Here is an 18,331-nt window from a genome sequence, read left to right as displayed (position 1 = left end):
TAGTGATGAAAATGCGCTGCGTAAGAAAGAGGACAGAAGTGATTTTTTTTTATGTCCTTATTGAAATTCTCTTAAACTGAGACCAGTATTATAGACATGTTAACCCTCTTTCAATTCAAAATGCTTCAAAGTGTAATAATCTTAAATTGTGCCATTAAGCTAGGATGGTAAGACAGAGATAAGCTGTTGCAACCCAGCAAAAATTGAGATAATAATGATGAGAGCACTGTAAAGGCATAATGCAAGTGCCATTAGAAAATACAGATACAGAAAGTGTTACGATAATTTCTTAGATGATTGATCCAGGTAGTGTATTAAAGGAAAATAGGACTCCATCAGAAACCTTTTGAAATAATCATCAAGAAGGACAAGTATTATGGTATGCTTTTTTATTTTTAGGTATAATGCTCATATGGATTCAGCATGTCATTTCTTGGGTGTTCGTGCTAGCAACGATTAGGTCTGACTATAAAGTAAGGAAGCTGTTTTGCACAAATAAAAATCAGCCTCGTCTATTCCAGCTGTCTTTCCCACTGCATTGTGTACAAGCTTCCACCATTATGTAGGAACAATGAAGTGTGTTCCCCCTTAGTAAGGGAAATCAGAGACTCTTAGTTGTTATTAAAGAAATTACATTTAAGCCTGGGTTTCAGAGTTTACTTTCTTTTAAAAGCTGCTTTTCCCATTCACAGTGGAAATTAGTTTTGACATTCATTTTGATGTGATTCTTCTTTCCTCAGGAAGAGTTGACCTGGCACAGTGGCAGCATATGTTACTGATGTGTTTCGCACAAAAACTGTCTTTTTTATTTTTTTTTTCTTTCTTTCAGGGAAATCTATGTAGCCAAGATGGGGTTTTCTGTAGCCAAATTAACATTACATCTAGCGTATCAAAGGAATCAAATTGTTAAGCATCTTAGTAATTGGAGAATTCTGAATTATACTACATCCAATTTCTTCTCACTCTTACACCTTACTACACATAATTTCTTTCTTTCTAGTCTATGTTGCACATTGCTGCTGAAATCATTTTCCTAAATCATTTATCTGATCCTGTCATTCCTGGGAGGCAGGAACTTAGTTCTTGACTCGTATCTGTGAATTTTGTATTTCTCTTCAGGCGACTTAACCTTTCTGAGGCTCAGTTTCCTTGTCTCTATGAAGATGGAGTTGATGATTAAGCCTGCTTTCATTTCTAAACTACTGTAACACCAAAGCTGTCCATCTCTGCAAGAATGAAGTGCACACTCCTAAGCATGGCCAAACCACGCTTGCTGCCGTTTCCTCCCACTGCTCCCCTCGTGCATCCTGCGTTCTGCTGACGTGGCCAACTATTCCCAGAAGCTCTCCTGTGCCTTTCTACCTACACACTTTTGTCATCACTCTCCCTCCACTACTGGCCATATCTGCCTCCGGGAAGCTTTCCTGATCTCTTAGCTGAAAGTCTTGCCTGCCAGTTCTTCCTGCATATTAATAGAGCTGTGTGTCTTTTTGTACTGGCACATTCTAGCAGGTATTACAGCCATGGGTACATTATCCCAGATAACCTAGTATATGGTGGTTTCCTTTAATGTAGGAACTTTATTCATCTTTATGGCTTCTCTCACATCATTTCAGATATGAGAGTTATAACTATGTGCATAATTGGTAAATAACATTTAGAGGGTTGATCACTAAAATTGCTGCTGAGCAGAATCTAACAGTCAAGTAAACAGACTAAACTAGACACACTCTTGATTCTGTTTCATTAGATACTAAATGTTCTTAAACTGGTAATTCCTATAGCTTTTCTTCATCACAGGTTATTTGCACTTTCTGAAGCAAGTGGACGGAAGCATTTTATACATTTATTTAAATGTTAGCTCTTTCATGTCAGCTGTTTAAGCAACTCTGATTGAGTTACTTTCATTCCTGATTTGTTGGGTTTTATATAGTAGGGCTAATTCCCCTTTGTTGGTACTGTGAGTTGCAAATACATTTTGCAAGTTTTCATATGTCTTGAGTTTGCTTTTGGTGGTCTTCATCATTCAAAGTTTTTTTGGTAGTCCAATTTATGTTTTTATTCAATGTCTTTTGGATTGTCGGTCATAATTATAAAGGGACATTTCCAGGGAGGCGGGCTCTATTCCTCTGAACAGCCCTAGCAAACTTTCGAGAGGAACAACAAACAGTGTTGGAAGAAGGGCCTCGCAATAGAGCCTTACTATTCAGTTTGACGTGCATTTCGAGTATGGACAGTTGTGTTGGCAGAGTTCTTATTCCAAACAACAAAAACTGACTAAGTTAATTTAAGCAGACGAGGAAAGCTATCAAGGAGCTCACAGAGTTTAAGCAAAGTCTGGATAATAAGACTCAGAAAATAGGTAAGACCAAGGGCACCTGTAGCCGAGATCCTGCACAGGCCCAGACCTGGTAAGGACTGCTGCTGCTGGTGCCATTGCTGTCACTAGAAGATGGATCCTGACAGCAGAATGGATTAACTGTCCCCAATTCACTGTGTCACTTACCTCAGATTTATTGTGCCAGTTGCATCGGCTTCAAAGTTTCAGGTAGAAGCGTTTAGTTGGCCATGCAGTCTTGAAACTTACAGACAAATGAAGCTTGAAATCTTAATTTAACCAAAGGCTGCTGAGGAAAGAGCTGATATGGAGTTACTTTATTTAGCATTCTTGGTTAGTTTCCCTACTTGTAAAACTTATAACTATGTTGAAGATGACCTGCTCTGAAAAAGTTTCATATTTTGTTCTTTCTAAAAATATGAGATAGTTGAATGATGAGTTCTATCAGTGTCTTTAGTCATAAATGAGTTAATTCCTAATACATGCTGAGATGAGATCATTTTGGATCTTTCCATTACAACATTTTTAGTTCATTGTAGGAATTAATGGTGCCGTTAGCACGGTTTTATTTGGTATTTTTCAGCGTCTACAGTTTCTATGGAAACAGACGTAACATTGACCTGGATTCTCTGAGCTTTTTTTTCAACATGCAATTATTTCATACTGAAAGAGCCTCAGATTTTATTGTTAATCCAATTTTATTCCATAGTTCTGCTACAGTGCAGCATATGTGTTCCTACTTTATGCAATAAAGCCCACAATATTTATGAGAAAAAATGAGATTGGGCACAACACTCAAAAACTTCATCAGTGATACATTAAAAAAAAAATAGGGACCTGATAAAAACATTAGTAAATTTTACACATGTTAATTGGTTAAAAGATACATAAATACTACAATAAATAGGGCACTGTGTCTTTTAAGAGACCTGGTTTGCTGTGGTGTGGAGTTCAGAAGAATTGCGGCTTGTGAGTTGTTCTGAAGTAATGGTAGGAAGGTGATAGTTGAAATCAGGTGGAAAGTTGTCACACCAGATGTGGATGGGTGGTGCTCACAACACACCTGGTGATCTCAGTGTGCTAGAAATGTTTTCAAGTGTGTCTGTGTGTGTGTGTGGCGTACTCCTGAGGCTCACAGCACCTGGATGAAGTTTTCTGCATTCACCTAGTGTTTTTCTTGGACAAAAGTCACGTTATGCTCAAATTGTTCTCTTACATCAGTTGCACTGAAACAAATTTATGTTTTTAAAACAAGCATAGCAGAACTGTTTCTACTAGAACAACTCAATGATGTACATTTTAAAGCAAAATTGGGATTGGGGGGAATGACTAACGTTTTGACTTCGTAACATTAAAGGCATAGTTTGAAAATGATTTTTCTTTTAAAATTAACACTTTTATATATGTACTATATGCACTTTATTATTAAATTGGGATAATATCTCCATTTGAAGGGTTTAGGAGTTAGATACCTTTCATTAAGGAAATAGATTGATACTGTGCCCTCTGACTGGTTGATTGCAGCCTTTATCAGAGGTTAAAATCAGTTTTACACACAGTTTTACACACACATACATATGTATATGTATAGCTGAATACGTATATACACACACACAGTGGAATATTATTCAGCCATAAAAAGGAATGGCATTCTGGTATTTGCTACAATATTGAAAATATTATGTATTATGCTAAGTAAAATCTGTCAGACACAAAAGGGCAAATATTGTGTGATTTCTAGGTAGCTGAGATGTCTAGAATAGGTAATTTCATAGAGACAGAAAGCAGAATAGAGATTACCAGGGGCTAGAGGGCAGTTATTGTTTAATGGGTACAGTTACTGTTTGGGATGAAGATGAAGTTTTGGAAATACTCGTAGATAGTGGTGATGGTTGTACAACATTGTAAATGTACTTAATGCCACTGAACTGTACACTTAAAAACGGTTAAGTTGGTAAGTTTTATGTTATGTTTATTTTGTCATAATAAAATCAGTTTCAATTTATTTCATCTATTTATATCTTCAGTATTACCTGCATGTACCAGTAATTATGCAGTGATACTGTAAATTTAATTTCTAAGCATTGATCAGTCTGAATATGTGACTGACTAGTTTGTTTTCTCTTGTCAAAATTCAAATGTTAAATTGGGATTTTTTTTTTTCTTTTTTTTACAATACCTACCAATTATTTTTCTGGAATTTCACCAGTTTCTTTAAGAGAGTCAGTTTTTTTCTTCTTCTAAGGGAAAGCAAAAAAAAATTATGTTAACCTGAATGTTCACATATGTACCTAATAAATTAATTTATTTTACATTTGAGAGACAGGCTGAAGTACCCTGGAATTTCTTCTACAGTGTTGTAGAATTCCTGGAATGTTTAAGCTCTTGACTATAATATTGCATTTCTTGAATTAGAAAAAAAGAATGTTCTTAAAGTGTTTGTCAAAGGAAATAATTTGAGTAAATGGCTTTTCGAATAATTTCTAATAATCATAATAACTGAGTAGTGCTACTAAGCTGGGTCAAGATGATTTTTTTTTAAAGAAATAAATTCTACAAATGGTTTTCTTAGCTTTTTTATGTGATGAAATTTTTATGTTTTTATTTGTTTATGTATCTCCTAAAATGTTATCCAATTGTATTGTAGGTTGCAACAAGGATAGTGTCCGAGCAGGCTGTAAGAAATGTGGCTACCGTAAGTACATTTAAAAAAATAATGTTTTGTACAGTGAATCATTTTCTCTTTGGGTAACGTGATATAGCATCCTGATTTCTGGGCCCTGAGTATAGTCCTTTAGTCCTGTTGTTTAGGTCAGCTTTGTAGGTGATTCAGAAATTCCTCTGTCAGCACTAAATACTCACTTTTCTTTCCTGCTATGAACTCAGTGACTGATGGCATATAGTTGACAACTAGCAAAGATGTCATAAAGTACAAGTGGAGTAATAGACTTAGGAGCCTGGAGAAAGTGTGTTCCCCCCAAAGTCCATATATACTTATTCGTTATCCTTCTAGATGCTAGAAGAGGGAAAAGCAATGAAAACTTTGTGTGAAGTGTTTTCCTGTTTGTTGAGTTTACTCTTTATAAGGGTGAAATTGGTCCCAGAATTTCTGCTCACTGACAAAAACTTGATTTAAGCACTCATTAATCTCCATTATGTTTAATAGAATGAAAAAAGTAAACTTTAGCCAATGCACTTATATATTCTAAATTTGTAATTATGTATTATAAACAAATAAATCTCTAGTTAAGTGTAACCATTCCTAAGGTTTTGTTAACAGCTGTAAAAGTAGTTTCCTAAGTTGGTTGGAGACGATGCAAATGAGCCTGGATTATTAATATATTGCTCTTAATGCACAGAAGAGTTACTTTTTAACAAAATAAAGGTGATTTAAAAAAAAAAATTTCCACGCAAGAACATGTGACAAAAAAGCACTCTGGCTTTTTTGATCTCGTTAGAAGGGCTCCAAATAAAAGCATGCTGGGAGAAGCAAGTCACATGCCTCCCAGCAAAGGCTGAAACCTGGCTCAAGGGAAGCTTCATTAGCAAAGTGAGTGCATAAGTACACGTATTCTTCATGCAAAGAAGCACTCCTGAAGAATGTATTTGCATGCAAGCAAGGAAAACTTTTCAGTTGTTTAAAGTTGTTTATATTTATTTCTGCTTTATTTTCTTTTAATCCTTGCTAATCTCCACACTTCATGTCTTTATTCAAGACTTAAGAGCTTACTGTATGTATAAATGCTGCATTTACTTCAAAATCCAGAATGGATTTCCCAATCTAATAGTATCAATTATCTACTTGGACGTCTTTTAACTTAAGACTTGTAGGAAAGCAATCAAAATCATTTTTTGAAAATAGAATATTTGTTGATCTAGTCTCCTCATTACTATTTTGTTTTAGACAATAATAGAAGCATCTGTAGTAATTAGAATTATTTTAGAGAAGCCAAATAAGGAAATAGTTTTGACAGTCTCTCCAAGTTTAGTTTCTTCGGCTTTATTATTCAGATCTTTGATTTTAGTGATTAAGTTATTAATCACTATTTCTAATTTGTGTTTGGAAAAATTTAGTAGTATTTCCTTTTGGGTTAAATATATCTTATAGCTGTTGGAGATAAAGGACTTCTCTATTTACACATTTTTATGAAGAAACTACATTTTTAAAATTATCTGTTATTTGTAGAGGTAAGAAAAAGGTCAACAAAACTCTTTAAGATATTTTTAATGCCTAAAAATGTGGATATTCATCAGTCAGTTACAAAAGAGTACTGCCTCTCTATTGTGAAAATAGTGATTTAAGTTGTACAATTTAAACAATGTTAATACTTGATTGTAAAATATTTTGTCAGTATGTTTCCATAGTGGTTATATTGTTGTTTTTAAAAGTTTCCAGTTAAGGATGAGTGTGTTACTAAATAACATGAATCTCCCTTTTTTATGTCAGAGCTTCCTCAGCAAAATTTAGAAAAATGGTTATTTTCTTTTTCTTTTTGTAACTACCAATTTATACTTCTTAATGCCTTCACCTTTTTCCACCCAACCCCCCACCCCCATTTGAACGCCGTCAGTTGTTCTCTGTATCTATGAGTCTGTTTCTGTTTTGCTTTTTTATTTTGTTCTTTAGATTCCACATATAAGTGAGATCATATGGTATTTGTCTTTCTCTGTCTGACTTATTTTGCTTACCATAATACCCTCTAGGTCCAACCCGTCCATATTGTCATAAATGACAAGATTTCATTCTTTTGTATGGCTGAATAATATTCCATTATATATATGTACAACATCTTCTTTATCCAATTGTCTATTGATGGACACTTAGGTTGCTTCCATATCTTGGCCATTGTAAATAACACTGCAGTGAACATAGGGGTGCATGTATCTTTTCAAATTAGTGTCTTGAATTTCTTCAGATTAAATACTCAGAAGTGGAATTGCTGGGTCATATGATAGTCTTTTTTTTTGGGGGGGGGGGGACCTCCATACTGTTTTCCATAGTGGCTGCACCAACTTACAATCCCACCAACAGTGCATGAGATTTTTTTCCACATCCTCGCTAACACTTGTTTTTTGATTTATTGATGATAGCTGTTCTGATAGGTGTCAGGTGATATATCTCACTGTGGATTTAATTTTCATTTCTCTGATGATTAGTGATGTTGAGCATTTTGTCATGTGTCTATTGGCAATCTATATGTCCTCTTTGGAGAATTGTCTGTTCAGGTGCTTTGCCCTTTTTTAAATTGGATTGTTTGGTTTTTTGGTGTTGAGTTGTATAAGTTCTTTATAAATTTGGGGTATTAACTTCTTACCGGATGTATCATGGCAAATATCTTCTCCCATTCGGTCTTTCCATCTTGTTGATGGTTTCCTTTGCTGTGCAAAAACTTTGTAATTTAATGAGTCCTATTTGTTTATTTTTTCTTTCGTTTCCCTTGTCCAAGGAACTATATTAGAAAAAAAATTACTAAAAACAATGTCAAAGAGTTACTGCCTATGTTTTATTTTAGGAGTTTTATGGTTTCAGGTCTTACTTTTAAGTCTTTAATCTATTTTGAATTTATCCTTGTATATGGAGCAAGACATTTCATTTTTTTGCATGTATCTGCCCAGTTTTCCCAACACCATTTCTTGAGGACTGTATTTATCCCACTATATATTCTTGCCTCCTTTGTCATAGATTAAATGACCATATAAACGTGGATTTATTTCTGGGCTATTTTGTTCCATTGATCTATGTGTGTCTTTTTTGCCAGTACCATGCTATTTTGATTACTATGGCCTTTTAGTATAGTTTGATGTCAGGGAGCATGATACTTCCACCTTTGTTCTTTCTTAAGATTGGCGTGGCTATTTGGGATCTTTTATGTTTCCATATAAATTTTAGGATTATTTGCTCTAGTTCTGGAAAAATGCCACTGCTATTTAGATAGGGATGCATTGCATCTATAGATTGCTTTGGGTGGTATGGATATGTTAATGATGTTAATTCTTCCTGTCCATGAGCATGGTATATTCTTCCACTTATTTGAATCTTCTTCAGTTTTTTTCTTAAATGTCTTATAATTTTCCAAGTGCAGGTCTTTTACCTCTTTGGTTAAATTTATTCCTAGGTATTTTGTTATATTTTTTTATGCAATTGTACATGTGCTTGTTTTTTTTAATTTCTATTTCTAAGGTCATTCTAAAGTTCGTTATTTTAATTTCTAAGTTCATTATTGGTGTAGAAAAATGCAAACAATTTCTGAATATTGATTCTGCATTTTTCTACTTTACCGAATACATTTATCAGTTCTAATAGTTTCTTAATTAAAAACCTTTATTTTCCTCAATATAAAATTAATAAATTAATGTTTCAAAAGAAAATATACCATGGTGAAAGCTTTAAATCACACCACTGTTCACCACAGAATTTATGATTTACCAATTACATACTCCACCACTTTTGCAGAAAGATGAACTTTTTAAAACAGTTTATAAATCCAACATAGCAAAGACAGTATACATCTCCATATTGCCCTATTTTATGTACAAGAATAAAACAATAAAATCAAGTGTCTTGCATACACTAAGAACAGCACAAATGTCACAGTTAAACTTCATGCAGAAGCTGATGTGAGGATTAAAAATATAATAAATGTATGTACAGAATACTGAGACTGTAGTAAACTATGACATAACAATGTACTGTACTACTTTAAACTTTTTTGCATAGTTGTATTTATTAATATCGGTCTTTGGTTCTAAACTGCTTGACTAGTTTTAAGCTCACATAGTTTCTTAAGCTTTCATGTTTTTTAGACACAAGTAAATGAGTATAAAAGCACTAAACCTCTCGTTCACTGGTACAGAAATTACCTCAATTCCCTTAGGTCATCAAAAACTAGTGACAAAAATAGTTCTTGTATTCAACCTGAACGTGCCTCAGTTCTACTAGTTTTTTGGTAGAATCTTTAGGGTCCTCTCTATATATAGTATCGTGTCATCTGCAAATAACGACAGTTTTACTTTTTCCTTTCCAATTTGGATGCCTTTTATTTCTATAGCTAGTAAGATTGCTATAGCTAGTAAGAAGAATGGTTATTTCTATAATGAGTTTTTATTTGACTTTTTTAAAATATCAACTTCTGAATACTAAAAGCTACAAAGACACCAAGCCTTTGTGCATGGAATAAATGTTTCAAATAATTATGATGGTTCTCAGAAAATAAGCTCAAAAGGAGTTCAGTAGAGTAGACTATAATTGAGCATTTGGTCACAGCAGCAGGAAATAAAAACGTACTTAAATACCTTTAATCGACTGAAAATTTTAGTCTATTGCTATACAGTCATGACCTTTTCTTTGCCTATGGGTCTGCGAATTGGTGTTACACATTGTCTTTTGAGTACAAATCATATCCAGAATGCGTTTTTTTACTTTATAGTTTGTTTCTTCATAGATGGGGAAGCTGTTAAGATTCTTGTAAAGAAGTCTTAATGCAAAATCATTCTATCATTAGTTGTCAACTAGGGGTGATACTGCCTTCCAGAAATCTGTGGAGGTTTTCTTGAGCTGTCCATAACAGGGATGGAGAGAGCATTATGACATTCAGTATAATATGTAGGGTCCAGGGAGTATGAACATCCTGCAGTGTGTGCGACACTCTTGGGCAGTGAAGAGCTGTCTGGCACAAAATGCCAATGTCGTCCGCTTTGAGAAACTGGTATCTTTTCTCGTTGTTTGAGATTTCTTTTTCCCTCTATCTTTCACATTCATCTTTCCAATGACTAATTTGAAAGCTGCTTTTTTTTCTTTTAAAGCAATTCATCTAAATCAAACCTGTCCTAAAGTATAGCTTTGTTTCAAAGAAACAATCATTCCTTTTTTTCCCCATACTAATAGTTTTTGGCGTTTCTGATATTATATAAACAAATTTTGTGACAATCAATAACAGACTCTTGGTGGCGTACATTATCAACAGATGGAGTAAAATGTATAGGCATTAGCTGAGGAAAAGGTGACCAAGGAGTTGCAGTGCCAGGAGGAGTGGGAGTGGGCAGCGTCACATAAGCCAAGGGAGTAAAGATTTTCAAAATTGAGGAGAAATTTTCAGGGGTGACAGACAAATTTCATTTGTAAGAAATGGATTGAAATGTGTTCATTAGATTTGCCAAGTAGGATGCTTTGCTGACCTTAGATCTGTTTAATTAGAATTGTAGGTCATGAAATAAACTACGTAGATTCAGGCCTCAATGTTGAGTACTAAAAAGTGCAGAAAACCTGTGTTGTCTATTTTCAAGAAATTTACATGAGAACCGTAGAGAACTTAGTCCCTGTGGGCTGCTATAACAAAATACCGCAGGCTGGGTAGCTTGTAAACAACAGAAATGTATTGCTCACAGTTCCAGAGGCTGGAAGTTCGAGATCAGGGCCCCGGCATGGTTGGGTGAGGGCCCTCTTCCAGGTCACAGACTTGTTTTATTCTCACATGGGGGAAAGAGCTAGAGAGCTCTGTGGAGTCTCTTTGATAAGGCACTCATCCCATTCATGAGGGTGCCATCCTCATGACCTAATCACCTCCTAAAGGCCCCACTTACTAATACCATAGCCTTTGGGGGTTAGAATTTCAACATATGAATTTGGGGAGAGACACAAACATTCAGATCATAGCCGGAACATATTGAATACTTCCCAGAAGGGAATGTGGGATAAAGGGAGAATTTCATATTTAAGATGCAGTAGTCCCCCCATTATCTGCAGGGGCTGTTTCCAAGATCCCCAGTGGATGCCTATAATTGCAGGTAGTGCTGAATCCTATATACACAATACTATATATACTTTTTTCCTAAACATACATACCTTTTCACTTAAAAGAGAAACTGTATGGCTTCTCTTTGGTATATCTGTATTGCTAGTATCACTACTCTTGTACTTTGGGGCCATTATTAAGTAAAACACGGGTTAGTTGAACACAAGCTATGCAGTCTAATAACCAAGTCGATACTAAGTGAACAACTAAGTGAATAATAGCATATACAGTGTGGATATGCTAGACAAAGGGGTGATTCACATCAGGGACCTGATGGAGAGAGACTGTGCAAGATTTCATCTCGCTACTCAGATCAACACATCATGTACAACTTATAAATGGTTTACTTCTGGAAATTTCCATTTGATATTTTCAGACCATGGTTGACTGCAGGTAAATGAAACCAAAGAAAGGAACATCTCAGATAAGGAGAGACTACTGTATAACGTGTTTCTATAGACCGAGGGGATATTAGAGGAGATGCTGTAGATGTTGAGATAGAAGATTAAGCTAAATTTCTCTAAGAGGTATGTCAAGGATGCCTCTTCAGTTTGGGGGAAATACAGGTGAAAATGTGTATGGATGTTTTCAGGTGTGGGGACGAAAGGAGAAGGGCATGTTGCCTAATAGTCTTAATTTTCTCTGTAAGTCAGGAGGCAGGATTGTCTCTCTGGGGAGGGGACAGGGAAATGGAACAGGGAAGTGGTTGAATAATGATTTAAATCAGGTGTAGGTGTGGAAAAGTCATTGAGGGAAATAGGAGAGGAAGTTGACCAAGGATAAATAAGAAATGAAATGATCAGTTTGGCTGCCCAGGGGTAGGCACAACCCAAAGAAAGGGTAGCTTTGAGCCGGATTAGTGGTTTTACAGTGAAGTACAGAAGAACAAGAATATGAAAGAGTCGAAAAGGCTTATAAAAGAGTGTTCAGATGATTAGAAATGAGAGGTTTGAGGGACGAGGAGAAAATGAAGAGGTTGAGTGACTGAAGGTGTCACTGATATTTGCAAATAGTTTCTCCCATTTCATAGGTTGTCTTTTCACTTTCATAATAATTTCGTTGCACAAAAGTTTTAAGTTTTGATGAAGTCCAATTTATCAATTTTTCTTTTGCTGTTTGTGCTGTTGGTATTTTATATCTAAGAATCAATTGCCAAATCCAAGGTCATGAAGATTTATCCCCATACTTTCTTCTAAGAATTTTATGGTTTTAGGTTTTATATTGTTGTGGTCATGGTCTTTAACCCATTTTTAGTCAATTTTTGCATATTCTGTGAGTTGAGGTGTCCAACTTCATTCTTTTGCTTGTGGAAATCCAGTTCCCCAGCAGTCTATTGAAGAGATTGTTCTTTCCCCGCTGAACGGACTTGACACTATTGTCAAAAATCAATCGGCCATACAGGTATGGGTTTATTTCTAGACTCGCAATTATATACTATTGTTCTATATGTGTAACCTTGTGACAGTACCACCCTGTTTTGATTACTGTAGCTTGGTGTTAAGTTTTGAAATCAGCCAGTGTGAGTCTTCTACCTCTGTTAATTTTCAAGATTGTTTTGCCTATTGTTGGACCCCTTGAATTTCTGTATGAATTTGAGGATCAGAAATGAAAAAGCCACATCAGTTTTTTATAATCAATCTCTACATATCCGTGGTCAAAAATTTAAGCTTCTAGTCACCTAAGAATTTTCTGCTCATTATCTACTTAGAGTCTATTTAGAAAAGAAGTCACAAGAACTATAATTTGGAATACAATAATTTTCTTAGTTTGTTCATTTATTCCACAATGGAAAAAAAATAGGAAACTTTATTTGTAACTTAACAAGTAACTTGTCTTTGATATTATCAATTTAGGGTCAGTTTCATTGATGTAAAGCTAAAGTGTGAATGAGACAGAGCCTGCTGACCGTGTGATTATTATTTAAGTGTTTTGTTTATTTTAAATATTCATTGCAATATGAGGTACACGTATTTGGGTGCAAAGCTGGCTTAAGTAAAGGCAAAATTGAATCATCAGCAGTTCTAATAAAAATGGCAAGCTGAAACGTAGAAAGTCCTCCTTTCTGCTCCAACACATAGAGATGCTACAGAAAACTACGTTAGCATCACAACAACAAAAATAACCCAGTTCAAAAGAATGAAAGGGAAATCCCCAAGTGCTAGAAATGAAAAGGAGCTCACAGCCAGAGCACGGAATGATCGCTGAAAACAAATGAGACCCGCAGGCCTTCTGGGCAGACTTTCATGGACTATGGAGTGAAGCCTTTAGAGCCCTGCAGGTAGGTTGGCAGCGTGGCTGGCGTGAAGGCTCTTGCATAAAGCCAGGCTGCTCAAAAAGGCTGGGAAACAGCGATTAGAAAAATGCCATTCACTGTCTAGGGAAAGTGGTGAAAACATTTACTGTATGTTTTGAGTTCCTATAAAATTATAATTAAGAAAAGGAATAATCAAGAATAGTCAAGTATTGGGAGCGCAAGCTTACACCAAGTGTACGAGGAGTGAATTTACACTGCCTCTTAGTGAGGCAGGAACTATTTTTCCAAGCTAAGAAATTAACGTTAAATATTAGTCTGGTATCAAATTAGGTTAAGAAACTTAAGTCCAGCTACATGCCATTATTTAAAAAGCTGCATAGAAAACTAAAAAACTAGATAGAAATTCTCAAAAATAAAGGGATGAGGGGGAAAGAGCAGATGTTAGGTTGAATACTGTAAATATTCAGCTGTTTTACTCATAAAAATGGCAACTTCATATGATTCAACTAATAACAGAAAAAGCACTAGTAGTGCAATTTTAATATCAGACTTGAGGCAAGAGCAGTACTAGGGACAAAGAGATTCAAGAACAGTCAATCGCGAAGGTGGATTAATAATGATCTTGAATTTGCTTACTAATGTAATCTCAAAATGTGTAGCAAAAACGGTGTCACAAGGAGAAAAGGACCAATCTATAAAGATAGAGGTACTTAAAAATTGAAGTCGGAAGTTACTACACAAAAATGATGGAGAAGATTTGCACAACAAATTAGACATAGAACCCTATTCAACCAATAGTGATATGTATTCTTTAAAAATACATCCCAAATCTCTTCTTAAATTTACTACACGATAGGTCACAGAGGAAATCTCAGCAAATACCAAGGAACTGATATCATATAGACCCCATTCTCTGAAAACAGTGTAATAAATTTAGACATCAACAAAAGCATAGCCTGAAAATCTCCATATGTTTGGAAACTAAAAAAAACACTTCCAAATGATTCATCTGGAAGGAAATCACAAGAAGAAACTTGTTTCCAGCAGTATGGCGACAGGACCTTCCTATAAATAACTAAGAAACATATATAAAATGGGCAATCCATATTTCAGATATATTAGTGTGTTGGGAAATAAATAAAGAATTAAAGAATACTCAGAGGCCAACAACCAAAGGGAAGCAGAAAGTGTAAGAGGAGAAAAGCAGAAAGTCTTGAGGATACTTACTGAACTCAGGGTTCTTGAACTTCTATTTGCATGAGTTAGCAGCCTACAGGGCCCTGCCAAGATTGGGTTCTAATAGGAGATGCCCTTGTATAAACCTAGAGCTTCCAAAAGACTTTACCCTCAAAGTAAGAGAAAACTAGAAATAAACCCTAACACAGAGTTGTGGTGAATCATTTGTGGGTTGTGAAATCAATTATATGGTCACTATCAGCACTGGCTTTTGGAATATCAAAAGTAGTAATGCTTCATGTAACTGTTGTTTACTTTTCGTGTGTCAGTGTGTGTTTGTATGTGAATGTGTATACATGGTTGCATTGTTATTTTTAAGCATCGTTCAATCATGGTCAAAAAAATTTGAAAGCTGCTGCCTTAGAGAAATTATAGTATGTGTGCTCAAACAGATGTGCAGCTACTCATTTCAGCATTGTTTATAATAGCAAAAGACTGGAAGCAACCTAGTATTCTATCGGTAGAAAGAATAAATAAATATTTTTATACAGTGGAACATTATTTATTATATAAAATGAGACGATTACATCTACTTATGTTAACATAGATAAATCACAAAATATAATACTGAGTGGCAGAAATAAGTTGCAGAATGATAGGTAAGGATAATTGAGTTTACATTTAAAAAATAATAAAATAACATGCTGTTTGATAAAGACAGAAACCAACTTCTGAAGACAGAAAGAGTGGAATGGGATTAGGGCAGGGTTCCAAAGGATGGGGTGAGCTCCAACTCTGTGTGTGTGTGTGCGCGCGCGCGCGCGCACGCGTGCGCACCATCATTTACCTTAAAATATTGTAGGTGAATATGGCAAAATGTTAACTTGTGGGTGATAGGCACTTGGGTATTGGTTATATTATTTCCTGTACTTTTATGGTATTTGTAATTGATTTTTTTTTAAAAAGTATCATGCTATATGTAGATAACTGTTATAGTTTTCTTAGAAGGAGAATCTTTAGGGGGTAAATGATATCAGAATTAAATTTTTAGGTGTTCTTTAGAAGAGCACATTCAGTTATGTTAACTAATTATGCACCTTTAATTAGACAAAAACTCTAATTGCATGAGTATACGAGTAGGCAAGCAGAGAAGGAAAGGGTACTAGAAAGGAATTAAATATAAAATCCTAACTACAGTATGAGAATATTTTCTTTAGTACATAGAAAGGGAGAATACAGGTATTCAGTACCCTGACAAAAATGCTTATTGAATTAGAAGCCTTGATGAAGAAAGGAAAAAGTTCTTAGTCTCTGAGTGCTGCTGCATTCAGGGAACGAAAACCACCACCCACTGAATCAAAGTTAAAACTAAACATTATATTCTTAAAATTGTAACTTGTTGCTTACCATGAGACAAGGAAAGAAAAAAATATGTAATGTATCGTTTCATCATTCGCACTTTTTTGTTTTACCTAGCTGGTCACCTCACTTTTGAATGCCGAAATTTCCTCCGAGTAGACCCCAAAAGGGACATAGTTTTGGATGTCAGCAGCACGAGCAGTGAAGAGAGTGATGAAGACAACGAGGAACTGAATAAATTGCAGGCATTACAGGAAAAAAGTAAGTAGTGAGGGTTTTCCCCTCCATCCTTTAAAAATGTTTCGAAATGGTCTGCCCTATTGTGTCATGTTTATCTGTTGTTCCGTCGTATTTATCATTATCTTTTCTATTTTATGTAAATGGTACCGCTTAGGTTAGTACCGGTGTAAGTAATTTGCCCCAAATCAAACAGCTGATAAGTCTGGGAGGCGGGTCTGTTTCTGAATCTATAACCCAGGTTTTGGTGTTGTTTTTCCATCACACTAGGATGATTCACGTGGTACAAAGAGTCCGATTTTAGACTTGGTTTCTAGCCTTATTTGGCCATTTTTTTAGCATGTGACTTTCAGTAAGTCACTTAACTACTCTGAACCTCAATTTCGTTGTGGGGTAACGCAGAGGATTGGATTGTCAAATCACACTCATTCAAGTCAGAGATCTTAGCCAGTATCAGGCTTTAGTAATAGTGTAAGTATATCAGTGATTATGAGGCATAGGCAAAGCAGCAAGAGTTCTGGCACCACCAGTGCAGCTCCCAGGTAGTTTCTTTCTACTTCCCACTCTGGCCAGGATTAACATGAGAGGTTTCTACCTGACTTACATAAAAGAAAGTTATTTTAATCATGAAACATCTCAATTTTATATCCAGATAGTTACATTTTCCAGGGATCCATGCCCCATAAATCCATAGATTCCAGGATTATTTACTGTAAATAATCTTAGACAAACCAGGTACATCCGGCTATAAGCAGTCTGTAAATAAGGATTCTCTTGCCAACAGCTTGATCACGGACTTCTAGCTTTCAGAACTGTGAGAAAATAAATTTCTGTTATTTAAGTCCCCTCTCCCCAAAAAATGATTCTCTAGCTAGCAAACACATTGATTTGTTTCCAGGTGGTCTGTCATTAGCATGTCTACAAAGAGATTTCTTTCCTGGGGCATCCTCCTCTTCCCTCAAAGAGAGCAGAGATTGCAGACCTGGTGTTTAACCATTTCTGTCCCATCTTATGTATAACTAGCTTCTCCTTGCAGTTGCTTTTTTAGGGATAAAATGTGATGGTATGTGTGAAAATACTTTGTGAACTACAAAATGCCATATGGTAGATGTAACACAGAAGCAAAATGCAACTTATTTGAATATGGGTTTATACATGGGATGAGAGAAATACTAAAAGGTTAAACTCATTTTTAGATTATCAGGTAACAATAAACACCTAAAATTTTTTAATCTTTTCACATTATATCCAAGAAAGTAAGTGAAGAAGTCAAATGCCAGGCAGGGTACTAGGACAAGGCAGAAGAGAGAGAGTGTCCCCAAAGAGGGCAAGCAAGAGTTACATTACATATGAGTATATACAGCTTCAGCGTAAAGATAGCTGCTTGAATACACATACTTACTTTTGCTCCCAACTGAAAGTTCACTAAAGTGATAGTAGGAAAAAAAAATTTTTTTTAAGACATAAACCCATAAGGACAAAGAAAATGAGATAGGAAACAATAGTAACAATATTGCTGAAAAGCCGTTGGGTTAGTGATAACAGACTGCACACTTGAGAAAACTATTAATCCTTTAATAGTGTTGAAAGCTGAGAAGTAACTTCATGTACACTCTAAACCCCACTAAAGATGCTAATGAGTATCCTTAGGTACCTTTGTAAGTGAGAATGTATGTAAGACTAAAAACAGGGGGTTGGTTAAAAATCCAAAGTGAAAGATAGTTAAAGACTCTCATCCCTTCCACTACCCTGTGAAGCCAGATGGCTTCCGTCCATCACCTCGGCAGACTACTCTAGGACTACTTTCTAGACAGGGTAAGACAAAGGGTCCTTACACTGGGATATATCATACACGGATGACATCAGGGATTCTTAAAAGACATTGCCTAGCCATATTATCAGTAAAGTCCAGATTTCCAAGCTTGCTTGCTCAAAGCTTTCAGTCAGCTTTTCAGACAATAAAGGAACACTGAATTTCATAGGAACGACTCTAGTATGAAATACAAATACCAAAAACAACAAAAAAATCAACTTGAAGGATACAGAGTTTGTGAAGGGAAAAGAAAACTTAGCAGAAATAATATCCACTCTCGTAGAAGATAAGATATAGTGTCCATTAAACATGAATAAGGTACTATTAAAAAAAAAAGAACTTTTAGAAATTAAAAAAGTGGA

The 18,331-nt window shown here is 35.4% G+C and overlaps 1 protein-coding gene across 1 annotated transcript in view; it reads left to right on the top strand.

The window, feature by feature from the left end:
* The window catches only part of SREK1IP1 (SREK1 interacting protein 1), a 39,633-nt gene that overhangs the window by 9,098 nt on the left and 12,204 nt on the right, over positions 1–18,331 (top strand). Inside the window, exons 2-3 of the mRNA XM_033110500.1 lie at positions 4,986–5,033; positions 16,037–16,180. Of these exons, the coding sequence (XP_032966391.1) occupies positions 4,986–5,033; positions 16,037–16,180 (192 nt within the window). The remainder of the gene's footprint in view (positions 1–4,985; positions 5,034–16,036; positions 16,181–18,331) is intronic.

This window comes from Rhinolophus ferrumequinum, chromosome 7 (assembly GCF_004115265.2).
Source record: "Rhinolophus ferrumequinum isolate MPI-CBG mRhiFer1 chromosome 7, mRhiFer1_v1.p, whole genome shotgun sequence".
Classification (NCBI taxonomy): domain Eukaryota; kingdom Metazoa; phylum Chordata; class Mammalia; order Chiroptera; family Rhinolophidae; genus Rhinolophus; species Rhinolophus ferrumequinum.
Note: the sequence above shows the minus strand (reverse complement) of the source record. Positions and strands in the feature narration are given on the sequence as shown.